At 38.3% G+C, this 13,157-nt stretch overlaps 1 protein-coding gene across 1 annotated transcript in view; it reads left to right on the top strand.

Annotated features, from left to right (window-relative positions):
- Positions 1 to 3,643, top strand: part of EGF (epidermal growth factor) — a 53,163-nt gene extending 49,520 nt beyond the window's left edge. Inside the window, exon 20 of the mRNA XM_034442277.3 lies at positions 2,388 to 3,643. Within this exon, the coding sequence (XP_034298168.2) occupies positions 2,388 to 2,526 (139 nt within the window). The 3' untranslated portion in view covers positions 2,527 to 3,643. The remainder of the gene's footprint in view (positions 1 to 2,387) is intronic.
- Positions 3,644 to 13,157: the final 9,514 nt, after the last annotated feature.

The following is a 13,157-nucleotide window of genomic DNA, read 5'->3' on the forward strand; positions in this document are numbered from 1 at the left end:
TGAAATATAGAGCCATCCAAAATGATGAAATTGTATTAAAATTATCATCACCACCAGCACCATTATAAAAATATTCTGAACATTTGAAATTTAGAAACTCTGATTCGTTCCTCTAATCCTATGTGTCCACTTCTATAAAAATATCCTATTATTATTTTTGTTTTGTCAGCCAAATGTTTAGACTGTACTATTCTATTATTATTCTATCACTCTGTTATTGTTGTTGTTTATTTTTCCCTGATCCATTTCTCTCTTTTACCAAATGATTTCGGACAATGTAACTGTTTATCTTGAAAACAAGTTTTCAATTACATGCTTGGCTGGTTTATATTACCACTATCAGTAGGCTAACTAGATCAAAATGGAATCACTGATCTAAATCCCCCTTTAACTGGAGTCCAGAAGCCAATATTTGAATTGAGATTGCTATTTCATTTTTACTCATACTCTGCTGTATTTTAAGACGTATTGATTATGTTTTGGAAGCAGGTCAGTAAGAGGCCTTCGCTTCATCCATAAAACATGAAGTCATATTGCTGTTTAAGAAGCTTGCAGATCTAACAAAATACACTCACAAGAATAAAAATAACGTGGCCTGCAGGGATAAGGCTTATAAAATACAAACAATATCTTCATCTTGAGCTATAATCATTTACTAAGAAGTCTTACTAATGGAATCTACAGATAAACAAATAAAGAAAATGATGTTTTTTCTTCAGGGTGCTAGTCAGAGAGCCATACTGCAGCCTGTATAATGCCATTCACTTTCTTGAACTACTGTATGCCTATTCTATACCTTGGGGAGGTTGTATTGGAGAGGTACTTCAGCAAAACCCGGGGTCTACTTATATATGGATAGTGTCTTTGATTCCATACTACATAATTATGTACAATATGTATGATATTTGGGACTATGGGATTCCTGCTTGGATAGTGAGTTCACTATCAGAAAAATGTTAACTTTTGAATTGTGAGATTATTCTTGAGTGTAATCAGTGGTTATATATAAAAAGTAACACAATTAATACAATCTACTGTTAGTATCCTAAATGCTTTATTTATTATTTAAGCAATTTTCTGACAATAATGTAAAATGTGCTGCTCGCATACAATACTTCTCATATCCGATTAGTAATAGATTAGCAATAGCAAAAACAAAAGGGATTTTTTTTCCAATTTAAATTAAGCTGAAATGATGACAGCTTAGTAGAGGGAAGAGTGGACTTGAATGTGAAAGATTGTGAACTTGGTTTGTTTTGGAATGTAAATAAAGTTTCCTCAGTAGCATTCTTGTCTTTAGATCTAAAGAGATTGTTTGTACTTGAGGGTCTAATAAAAGTTAAAACGTATCTGGTTTGAAGTCTGTTCATTTTTATTGTGGAAGTCAGTATTGATTATCCTGAAAAGTTGAAGCTTTAGGAAAGTGACTTACGTAATGTTAATCAAATGGCTCTCATTGCAGAGAAAACTATTAAGCATCCAAAGAAGATGGGACTCAATTGTGGTTGAAGCAATGTGCACATTTTTAGGCTAAGGGTTGCACCTTTGAGTGACGTGTCATAGGCCTGCATATCCATTACATGTATAAAGTGGGAGTGAACATAACAAAAGTAATTTTGAGTTTCCAATTTGAGTTTAAGTTTAAATACAGTTAATATGAATAGTGCCATGCTTTTAAAATTTGGGGGGGGGGGGAAAACAGGTTAGGGATAGATTGGAGAGATGAAAAAATCTATGTGGTGGCTAGGAGTTGAAAATAACTTGATAGCACATAATCAATCAATCATTTAATATTTTTCAGCTTCTGGTCTATTAGTTAAAATTAAGTGCAACAATTGGGGAACACATATACTCCAAGGATCTGGCAAAGCACACCTGGACGAGCATTTTCAGATAGATTAATTGAAATTGAAGTTTCTGTTGGGTAAGAGCCATTGATCATCCTTTCTCTACCCATTGGGAAATAAACAAGTTTTAATTTTGACATCTTTGTAAGCAAAATGACATCTTTGTAAGGAAAATATATCTGAGAATTGTAGGCGAGGGAAGACTGAACTCAATCTCTGTGTCAATCTCATTATCCCTAGTTATGACCAATAGCATAGCCTCCTCTTCCTTCTTCAGCAGGTATGTTGCGGAGTCACTGATCTACAATTCCTATAATTGCCATCTAGGCACTCAAATTATAAGACCAGGCAACCTTATAATTTGAGGAATACCACAATAATAATTTCAGCCTCAACTGTAAAAGATTAGTGTTACTCTGCAAGGTAGGGATGTATTGGAATTCAGCTAACAAAACAAATGGATGCTTGAACTATATTTTATAACCATAAAATGTATATCCACAGAGAATTTTATTCCTTGATTTTTTTTTCCTTTTACAGGAGACAACAGAGATTTTCCAAGAGAGAACCCTATGCAGAAGACAGAATAGCTGCTGACATGAGCTGCAGCAGCACTCCTACTAGCCCTAAAAATGAAGACACGAAGCTGCCAACTATTAACCCCTCGGTAATTCTATAGTAACAAGAGTAATGCAAAACAACGGAGAGATCAAAGGATATCAGAGATTCACTTGAGATTATCCATCAAATACTTCATTTATTAAATATATTAAATAACCATTGGGAGGGCTATCAAGTATTTTTCTATGGACCCAAAGTTCTTCTTAGCTCATTGTTATGTGATCCTTCAAAGTTCACAGCTGCCTGAATACATTGCAAGCAAGTGACAGTGTTATTGTTAGCTGTGCACAAACAGTTGGAGGGATGTTCTAAATTAAAGAATGCCAACATGATGACATGACCGATTCACATTGCAGAGATGAAAATGAACTTTGTTTCCTAGAGACCACTGCTGGCTGGCTCTTCTTTCCGTGTTGAGGGGCCTAGCAATGCTTAATCCCATCTCCCGCCATTATTACCAGCTGAACAGTTGGAAGGAAAGTGCAGAATCCCAGTCCAAGATTTTGCAAGCTACTTACGACATTTGGCCTGGAGGGGAAATGCTTTTGGATGTATTTGGGCAACTGAACAGTGAAAGAAAAGAATGAGAAACTGGATCTCATGATCTCATTCATTGTACTTCACACGGACAACAATTTATTTCATTGAAAATAATAAATGGAACAATGCAGAATTAATCAGCTAACAGAGTTGTGTTCCCTATTTGCATTTTTTCCCTGTTTACTACAAACTCAAGTGAAAAAGCCCAGCATGTAAACGTCTAAACTAAAACAAGAAAAGTGCATTAAAACCACAGCTATCCTTCTATTTCAGACTGCTCTAAATAAAGATGTCCTTAAGAGCACTTGTTGCTACAATTAATCCCAGCATCTTGTGTCATTTTCATTGAGTTTTAATGTTTATTAGATAAATAAATATTGGACCGAGTTGATTAAATCAAATCTTATTTAATCTTCAGTAACATTCTTTTCACTGTTTTTTTCTCGTCTCGTGTAAGGATCAGCTTTGTGAAGTTATACACAATGATCAGTAGAATCCAAATTTATTTATTTGGTTTATTTCTTGTCGTTCTGTTTTGTTGAAGAAGCTAACGAAATGTAAGTAAAGTAAATATTAAAGCTACAATCAAATAAATGCAAAATCATTTTAAAAATTAAAACCTGGTGAAAGAGATATATCTGTGGAGTTCTTGGGGCTTTTTGAGTTTGAATGCTTGCTTGAGGATATTTTCTTACCCAAGTAGGTAACAGCATCACTGCAAATGAGGATGGGATTTGCTACCTGTTTATGTTTGCTAGTAGTAGTAGAGGTGTGGCTTCCTGCTTGATGTTTCCTTGATCAAAGTATTGTTTTATACATGATTGTTTGTTTGATATTGATCCTTGTTTATGTGATTATGCACTGCTGGAGGGAATGTGTTCTTTTTGTTTCCTTCCTAGGTTTTTTTGTGTCTCTTGCGTATGATGTATAGATGTGGTTTATCTCTATGTGCCTCTTGGTGCCTGATTTATCTGACTGCCAAACATCCAAGACTTCCTAGCATTTTGGATCTGTATTCATTCATTCATTTTATCTGGCTGTCAACTCAGGGGTGAAATGCTCCTGGTTCGGACCGGATCGCCCGATCCGGGAGTGATGGAGGCGGGTGGTTCGGAGAACCGGTAGCAAAAATCCCTGCCCCGGCCCCCCATGCCCAGCTGAGCTGCACAATCATCAGAGGCTTTTTTTTTTACTTTTTAAAGCATTTTTTCTACAACCTCTTTGGCTGAAAACTCTTTTTTTCTTTTTTTCAGGCAACTCAGTTGGGATCGTCAGAGCCTTTTGAAAGCATTATTTTACAACCTCTTCGCCAAAGAGGTTGTAGAAAAAAATGGTTTTAAGAGAAAAAAAAATTGGCCATGCCCACCCAGTCACATTACCCCCCCACCAAGCCACGCCCACAGAACTAGTAGTAACAAATTTTAGATTTCACCACTGCATCAATTCACATACCAACTGTAAGTCACAATCATTAAAATGAAAATAAAAAACTAGGTTAGAAAAAAGCAACAAAATACATTGAACCAGTGTAATAACAATTGAACTCAAAATACAGGAAATCCTCAATTTACGGCAGTTCATTTCGTGATGGTTCAAAGTTACAATGGTACTGAAAAAAGTGACTTGTAACCATTTTTCACACTAATGACCGTTGCAGCATCCCTGTGGTCACATGATCAAACTTTGGCAACTGGCATGTATTTATGACAGTTGTAGTGTGGTGGGATCATATGATCCCCTTTTGCGATCTCCTGACTAGCAAAGTCAATGGGGAAGCCATATTCACTTAATAATTGTGTTACTAACTTAACAACTGCAGTGATTCACTTAACAACTATAGCAAGAAAAGTCTTAAAATGGAGTAAAACTCACTTAAAAACTCTCTCATTTAGCAATGGTAACTTTGGGCTTAATTGTGGTCATAAGTCTAAAACTACCTGTACAGAAGCTGGCCTCACCAATGCTCTGTTCCAATCCATGGGAGAAGAATCAGTGTTCCATGAAAAGCCAACAGGAATGGGATTGTCCTAATCTCAAGGGATATGTTTTTTCCCTATAGGGAAGATATTGTGACAGAGAAAATATCCTTCCTGCATCCCATAAAATGACACTGTTTAATTGAGAGGAAATATAATATGCCCACCCTTTCTCATCTGACTAAGAAGTTCTCACTTCCACATCATATCAGTCCCTATTTTACCCACTTTCTTTGGTTAACTTTTAGTATTCAATGTTTTAGTAATTAAATGTTTTAAGACATGGGTGTCAGACTTGCGGCGTGATGTTGCCGTCACGTGACATATCACAAATATTTTCCTCTTCGCGGAGCTGGGGTGGGTGCAGCCTGCATGTGACTGTTTGACACCCTGTTTTAAGATGAGATAAAAGACAAGAAGGGGGTCAAGTGATATCATGCATGTCATGATGTTATCACACAAACGACTTTATTTATTTGCATGCTTTCAAACTTCCAGGAGCTGGGAGCAAGTAACAGGAGCTTACCCCATTGCGTAGCATTCAAGTCTCAAACCCAGGCTGTCAGCTTTCTATCTGACAAGCTCAGCATCTGTAATCCACTGAGCCATCACGCCCCCATGTGGTTCATATCTTGACACAATTATCATGGGTTTTATATTGGATTATTTCTTTGGTGCAATGTGTTTACTGCCGTTGTTTTTGTAACTCTTTGGTTAGTTTGATGTATGGTTTTTAATCCTTTTATTAGAGAAGGTTTGATAAGCCAGAGTGGCATGTAAGTCATAGTACGTAAATGAACACAGTAACTAAAATTGTGTAATGTACATAAATTGTGTGATGACATGTTGTGCCGAATGTCATAAATCTCCTAATGGCGTCTACTGGATGTCTGTGAATGCTATGTTTCTCTGCATTATTAAACCTTTTAACTCGTAATTTTTATTTAGAACATTTTAATGCCTCCATTTGAGGTAAAGCAATTTCTGTAAATGGATATAACTCAAACCACAATAGTATTACAGAAGAGTTGTAAACAAAAACAGTTTTAAAATAACAGTTAAAATTGGATTGCTCACTTAGATATAAAAAGATGTAAGAGAGGCAAAATTCATAAACACGATTTTTATAGATATTAGAATAAAACAGGAATGATGGGAAATACACACAGAAATTTTGTTTGATTTTTATTACATGCTTACAAAGCAGTTGTTGAGAAGTTCTTGGTTGTGAGTGTTCAGATAAGCAAATTGTCTTAATAATTTGAGAATTTAAAAGGAGGTCAGGTGTTCCTGGATGTGTATTAGATCAGGTTATATATGGTTTATGTCTATTGTAAATATTTTGAAATCCAGAAGATTAAAAGTGGTTTGATTGTTGTTATCTCTTCTGCCTTCCTCATGTTGGCACATAGGAACAGAGTGTGGTCTAACCGTCCTAGTTTCAGAATTATTTTCTAGGGCAGTGTTTTTGCATATACCAATTGTTGAGGCAGATCACAAGTCACAAGTATTAATGAATATTAAAAGTAATCTCCTTGCCCACTTTGTATCAAATAATACAACAATGGGAAAGGAGATTATTACCTCATAGCAGAGGTGGGTTTCAGCAGGTTTGGACCAGTTCTGGAGAACTGGTAGCGGAAATTTTGAGTAGTTCAGAGAACCGGTAGTAAAAATTCTGACTGGCCCCATCCCCATCTATTCTCTGCCTCCAGAGTCCCAGTTGATCAGGAGGAAATGGGGATTTTGCAGTAACCTTCCCCTGGACTGGGGAGGGAATGGAGACTTTACAGTATCCTTCCACTGGAGTGGGGTGGGAATGGAGATTTTGCAGTATCCTTCCCCTGCCATGCCCACCAAGCCACGCCCACCAAGCCATGCCACGGCCATCAAGCCACGCTCACAGAACTGGCAGTAAAAAAATTTGAAACCCACCACTGCCTCATAGGCAAGGCTTAATTTGATATACTTAAACTGAAAAGGAATAAGATGGCCTGCCAAAGGTGACATTTCATTTGAAGGTGCCTCCTATTGAAATGGATTGTAGTTCAAATCTGATTTAAGATGGAAGTCCATAAATTAAGAGCAGCAGGGAACGTTGTCCAGTAGCATATGGTCAGCTGACTAAGCAGGTATGCTCATCACAGATGGAATTAAACTCTTACTGAATTTTGTAATATATTTTCAATTATTGTAATGCTAAACTCTATAGATAATCACCATTGATCAACATGGCCAGCTCGCATTTTTAGTGATATGGGAAATAAATAAATATTTCTCAGGGCTTTCTTCTACGGAATGGAAACAATGTTTAGACTCAGACTGGGAGAATAAAAATTTTGCCAATTTATGTGAACTGAACAGAGATCTCAGTCCTATTAATATATAGGAAGGTTTAAAACTAATAATTACCTTCATTTTTGGCTTCCCAGATGTTTTGCTTACATTAATGGAGATATAAAAGAACAGCTTACCAAACTGGTGCTTTAGCATTTTTAGATTAGTTTAGTATTTATAGTGAAACCTGTTTTAACAGATTAGGTAGGATGTGGTCATGTTCATTAACCATCATTAAACAAAAAAATACATGTGCAGCAATTTATATTATTTGTGGAATGACATTATTATTCATTCTGTACATATTTGGATTCATACATCACACAGGATGAATACTGCATATTGCTTATTCTGTAAACTTCTGTAAACTGTAAAGATATTAACTACCGGTTGCAGGGATGAAATCCAGCAGATTCTGACAGGTTCTGGAGAACCAATAGTGGAAATTTTGAGTAGTTCGGAGAGTTGGCAAATACCACCTCTGGCTAGCCCCAGAGTGGGGTGGGAATGGAGATTTTGCAATATCCTTCCCCCAGGAAGGGAGGGAATGGGGATTTTGCAGTATCATTCTCCTGCCACGCCCACCAAGCCACACCCACAGAATCGGTAGTAAAAAAATTTTGGATTTCACCACTGACCGATTGGTATGGCTGTATTAGGCTGGATTGAATATTGCAAGGTGTTCTATGACTGCTATTTCAGAACTGCACATAGAGTATTTACATTTCTTGCAAAATGATGAAAATTGCCACAGAAATTTGGTTTGTTGCATGACTAGTTGATCATATCAGTCGACGAAATGTGTTGAAACATTCAGGATGTTTTTTTCCTTAGAAGAAAGTACATTGAAATGTGAATTCCTTTTTCTGAAATCTGAAGAAATACATCAGAACCGATAGAAGAAAAAAGTCAGGTCATTCTTTTTGAATGCTTTTCAGGGACAAAAAGCAAGGCTGGTTTGCTGATCTATTTCTCGAGGTCATAAAAATTAAATGTAAATATTATTACAAGCCTTTTGTCCTGCTGCATCTCTTTTGGAGCATGCCTATCATTGAATAATTTCCATTTGGTTTTCCCACTTACTTCTGTATGTTCTTATTTCATTGGTTTTCATAATTTTGCTGTTTGAGATACTCAACCCCTTAATAACCCTATTTTAGCTTTACATTTACTGTTTGAGGTGAGAGATTTCAGTTTAATTATGTGGCAAAAGCTTTTAAACTTAAATAGGATTTTCTTTTTATGGGAACAGAGGAAGACACTAAAAATCCCTAACCCAAAGAGTTTGACAAGAAAACTTTTTGTGTTGCTATCATATAGGTATAATTCTTGTTCGGTATTGTCACATTCATCCTTCTGAGTGCCAGTTGAGATGTTATGTGGAAAGAAAGAGCTTTCTACTAAAAATGTTAATAATTTTAACGTAAGTGTTACATTTTTTAAAAAAGTCTTCAAAGAAATCTGAACTCTTTCCTCCTTTTTTGTGTTTTAATACCACCAGAGGGCACACATTCTTAAAATATGTCCTTATGGATCTAAGGTTAGTTTTATACTAAACAGTAGTCAAAGAAAATAAAGAGTTTAGTGATGCTGTAATATATTCTGGCATCTCTTGGTGTTTATGGCATGATGTAGCAGGCTAACGTCAAGGAGACAGCCACATAACAGCCAGATTCACAATTCTAGTCATCCCTATACCACCTGTATTTTCGAAGTTATGGGGCAGGAGGAAATTAGAAACCTAATATGGTAGAAAGTAAGGAAAGTTTTTGGCGAAGATTATACCCAAACTTTGAAATTCCTTGCTAAGGAGGTCAGACTAGATTTATCCATATTGTTCTTCCAGCAGAATGTAAACTATTTTTCTTCCTGCCAATATTTTGCATTTTAAATGCCTCTCTTGGAATGTGAGGCAACCACAGTTTACCTACATGAGGCATTAAAAATCTTTTCAAAACATAGAGATGATTTTATTCGCCCCATCATAGTGTTTTATGTAATTCCAGTTTCTCCTTTAGCACATCCAGTAGCCATAAGATACTTCTTATTTAATTGGTGGTTGTTTCCCCCCCACCCCCATTTCCTTTCCTATATTTAAGTTTGGAGTTAAATTATGTTTTAATTTGGTTTTTAGCCAATATGGTCTTTTAAATTGTAATTGAGTTTTTAATCTTTAATTTTGTTACTGTTATTTGCCTGCAGCACCAATTTGGGAAGGATATGAATTAAATAATTCAATAGGCACCATGTCACGTTACTATGAATGACAAAATAAAGAGAGCAGGCATGGAATATGAAGTAGCCCTCTTGAAAAGGAAAATGTGGACAGATGTAATTAAAATCTCTGAAGAGCAGAAGAGACTTTCCAACAATCCCCAGGATAGTTATTCTTGGAGCCTAAAACAAAGGCTATTTTTCACCTCATCATTTCCCCCAAGATGCACTGCAGGGAAAAACATACTCATTGTACACTACAAAAATGACTTGCTTTTCTAAGAATTTTCAGCAAACATACCTTATTCCAGTGATGGCTAATCTTTTTGCCATCGCATGCCAGGAAAGGGGGGGCGGGGGAGGGTCACGTGCTATACGCATGCACGCGCAACCCCCCTCCCCACTCCTGGCACATGATGGCCTGGTAGGCCTGTTTTTCTTTCTTACCTGGTTCCAGATCCTCTCTATTTATCTGGGAAGGGTGAAAACAGCCTTTCTCACTCTCTCGGAGGCCCTCCAAAGGCCTGAAGCAGCCCATTTCCCAACTCCCGGTGGGACAGGAAGTGACATTTTTTGCTGTCCCCAGCCTCCAGAGCCTCTTTAGGAGTCTCTAGGAGCCTCTCTACGAGTCTCTGGAGGCTGGGGACAGGAAAAAAGTCCCTTCCTGTTCCACCGGGAGTTGGGAAATGGGGCCTTTCAGGCCTCCGAAGGAGTGGGAAAGGCTGTTTTCGCCCTCCCCAGATAAATAGAGAGGATCTGGAGCCAGGTAAAAAAGAAAAACGGGCCTTCCCCACCCTCCTAGTCCCTCCAGAGGCAGGAAACAGCTGGAAACAAACTTCTGGTGGGCCCAGAAGGCCCAAAAATCAGCTGGCTGGTGCGCGCATGCACCCCAGAGCTGAACTGGCATGCCCACTAATATGGCTCCGCGTGCCACCTGTGGCACGCGTGCCATAGGTTCGCCATCCTGGCCTTGTTCAAGCTAGTTACTAAGTCTGCATTACTATTAATCTTTTCATCGTTCCTATCACCCATCTCCTTCCACTTATTGATAAATACTGAGATGGGTAGGCAGAAACGAGGCCAATTCAATTAACCGTAACTATTCCGTTAATTAGAACGAGTTAACAGCAACGGCTGGATCTCTACAACAACAATTAACTGAGGAACTAAGCAATTCTGTCAGGCTTTGACAGCTCTTAAATACCCGAGCTGTCAGCGTCTTATCCAATGAGTGCTCTGCTCATTCCCGCCAGAAGAGCGCCCTCACCTGGCGGTGGCAGACACGCATGCGCCAATCTGTCAGTACATAACACTTATAACTGTATGACTGCAGTGGTAGGTTGCCCCCAGTTCACACTGGTTCTATAGAACTGGTAGTAAAACCGGCGAGAGGCTCCGCCCACCGACCTTGACATCATTAAAACGCTTCTGCGCAGAAACTTCTGTGCTTACGCAGAAGAGTGTGTGTGTGCGAGCGAAACAAGCATGCGCATGCGGCCCCGCTGCAAACCAGTAGTAAAGGTAAGTAGAACCCACCCCTGTATGACTGTAACCTTGTTGCTGATATCCTTACAATTTACATTGACTGTTTCCTAATAGGATTTGATTGCTTATTTGTTCCTTATGACTATCATTAAGTGTTGTACCTTATGATTCTTGATGAATGTATCTTTTCTTTTATGTACACCGAGAGCATACACAAATTCCTTGTGTATCCAAATCACACTTGGCCAATAAAAGATTCTATTCTATTCTCCATGAGTTAGTAATTTTTGTTTGTACACTATTCTCCTGGAAGTCAATTCAGAATATGATGCGGGAACTTATTTGTTAATTCAGTTTTCAAACCTTTTTTTTGGACAGGGATCATCCTTGGGATCACAAAATGGAGAGTGCCCTTCCTGCCCTTTTGAGGTGGGGCACACATCAAAACCCTAATGTAAATCCTACAAACAAGTTGATCAATCAATGGCTTGATCTTTCTCCAAAGAAAAACACAGGGGGAGGGCAGAGAGGGAGGAATGGAAAATCCTTCTCTGACTGCATTCAAGACATGATTCATCCCTTTTACCCTACTTTTACTGTTACTACCCCCAAAATATTAAGGCTACTTATTGACTGGTGTAAGTTTACTAGGTTTCTTAAAGGAGCATATACAGATGATGAGATGATAAATTTTCTTTGCGATTTATATTTGATTATTATATAGAGATCAGGGGTGTCAAACTCAATTTCATTGAGGGCTTCATCAGGGTTTGACCTTGGGGGGCCGGGTGGGCGTGGCCATGGCCAGTTTGACATCATTGTGTTGGGGGCACCTGTGGTGGCCCGGGTGGGGCTGGGAGAATTCACTTTTGCTAGTAGTTTGTTTTACTAGCATGCATGGCCACCGTGGCTCCATTTTCAGTGATAGATGTGTGTGATGGCCTCTTGCAGTCTCTGACAATGAAAAGGGCCATTGCGTGCGGCCCTCCCGAGCTCCATTTTCACTGGCAGAGGCACCGCAGGCCAGTTCTTTGCTATTTCAGGGCAGTCTCCGGGCCAGATGTAAGCAACCATAGGCCAGATGTGGTCCACGAGCCTTGAGTTTGATCTCCTTGATATAGACTAAAGATGAAAGATGATTTTATAAAATCAAACTTTGGGTGATGAAGCCTAAGAAAATGAAGCTTAGATAGGAACAAGCATAGTTTGGTTAGTAAATTAGAGGAGCTTAGTGCACAAGACGTTTGATTATGATAAGATCAGAAAAATGATAATCACTTGCTTTTGGGGAATTATCCTTGCACAATCATAAATAAAGGATCTTGCACATGTAGAAATGTGTAAATCCATGTGGGAGAGGCCCTAATCATGTTAATTGTTTTCCAAGGACCTTGCCCAATAACCACAAATACGATTTGTTCTTATTTCAAAACATTTATTTATACCATGTCCTTTTCTTTCAGCTGAACATCTGGAACAAAATGGTCAGTCCCTGGGCATGGACTTATATACCACGGAGGAGGAATCAAGGGAAGGAGGGGTCAAGGGAAGGGCTACATGGGGAAATGTGGAGTTAACCCATGCACTGCCACATACAAAGTTAGGCATTTATTCATAACAAATCCCCCTCTAAATGTCTAATGGGAACAAGCATAGTTTGGTTAGTAAATTAGAGGAGCTTAGCGCACAAGACGTTTGATTATGATAAGATCAAAAAAATGATAATCACTTGCTTTTGGGGAATTATCCTTGCACAATCATAAATAAAGGATCCTGCACATGTATAAATGTGTAAATCCATGTGGGAGAGGCCCTAATCATGTTAATTGTTTTCCAAGGACCTTGCCCAATAGCCACAAATACGATTTGTTCTTATTTCAAAAGCATTTATTTATACCATGTCCTTTTCTTTCAGCTGAACATCTGGAACAAAATGGTCAGTCCCTGGGCATGGACTTATATACCACGGAGGAGGAATCAAGGTAAGGAGGGGTCAAGAGAAGGGCTACGTGGGGAAAGGTGGAGTTAACCCATGCACTGCCACATACAGAGTTAGGCATTTATTCATAACAAATCAATGCTTGGGTTAGTGATTGAACAAATGATTGTTCAGTCGGTTAGCCAACAAGTCTTTAAT

This window comes from Pantherophis guttatus, chromosome 8, assembly GCF_059756535.1.
Source record: "Pantherophis guttatus breed Tessera chromosome 8, ASM5975653v1, whole genome shotgun sequence".
Taxonomy (NCBI): Eukaryota; Metazoa; Chordata; class Lepidosauria; order Squamata; family Colubridae; genus Pantherophis; species Pantherophis guttatus.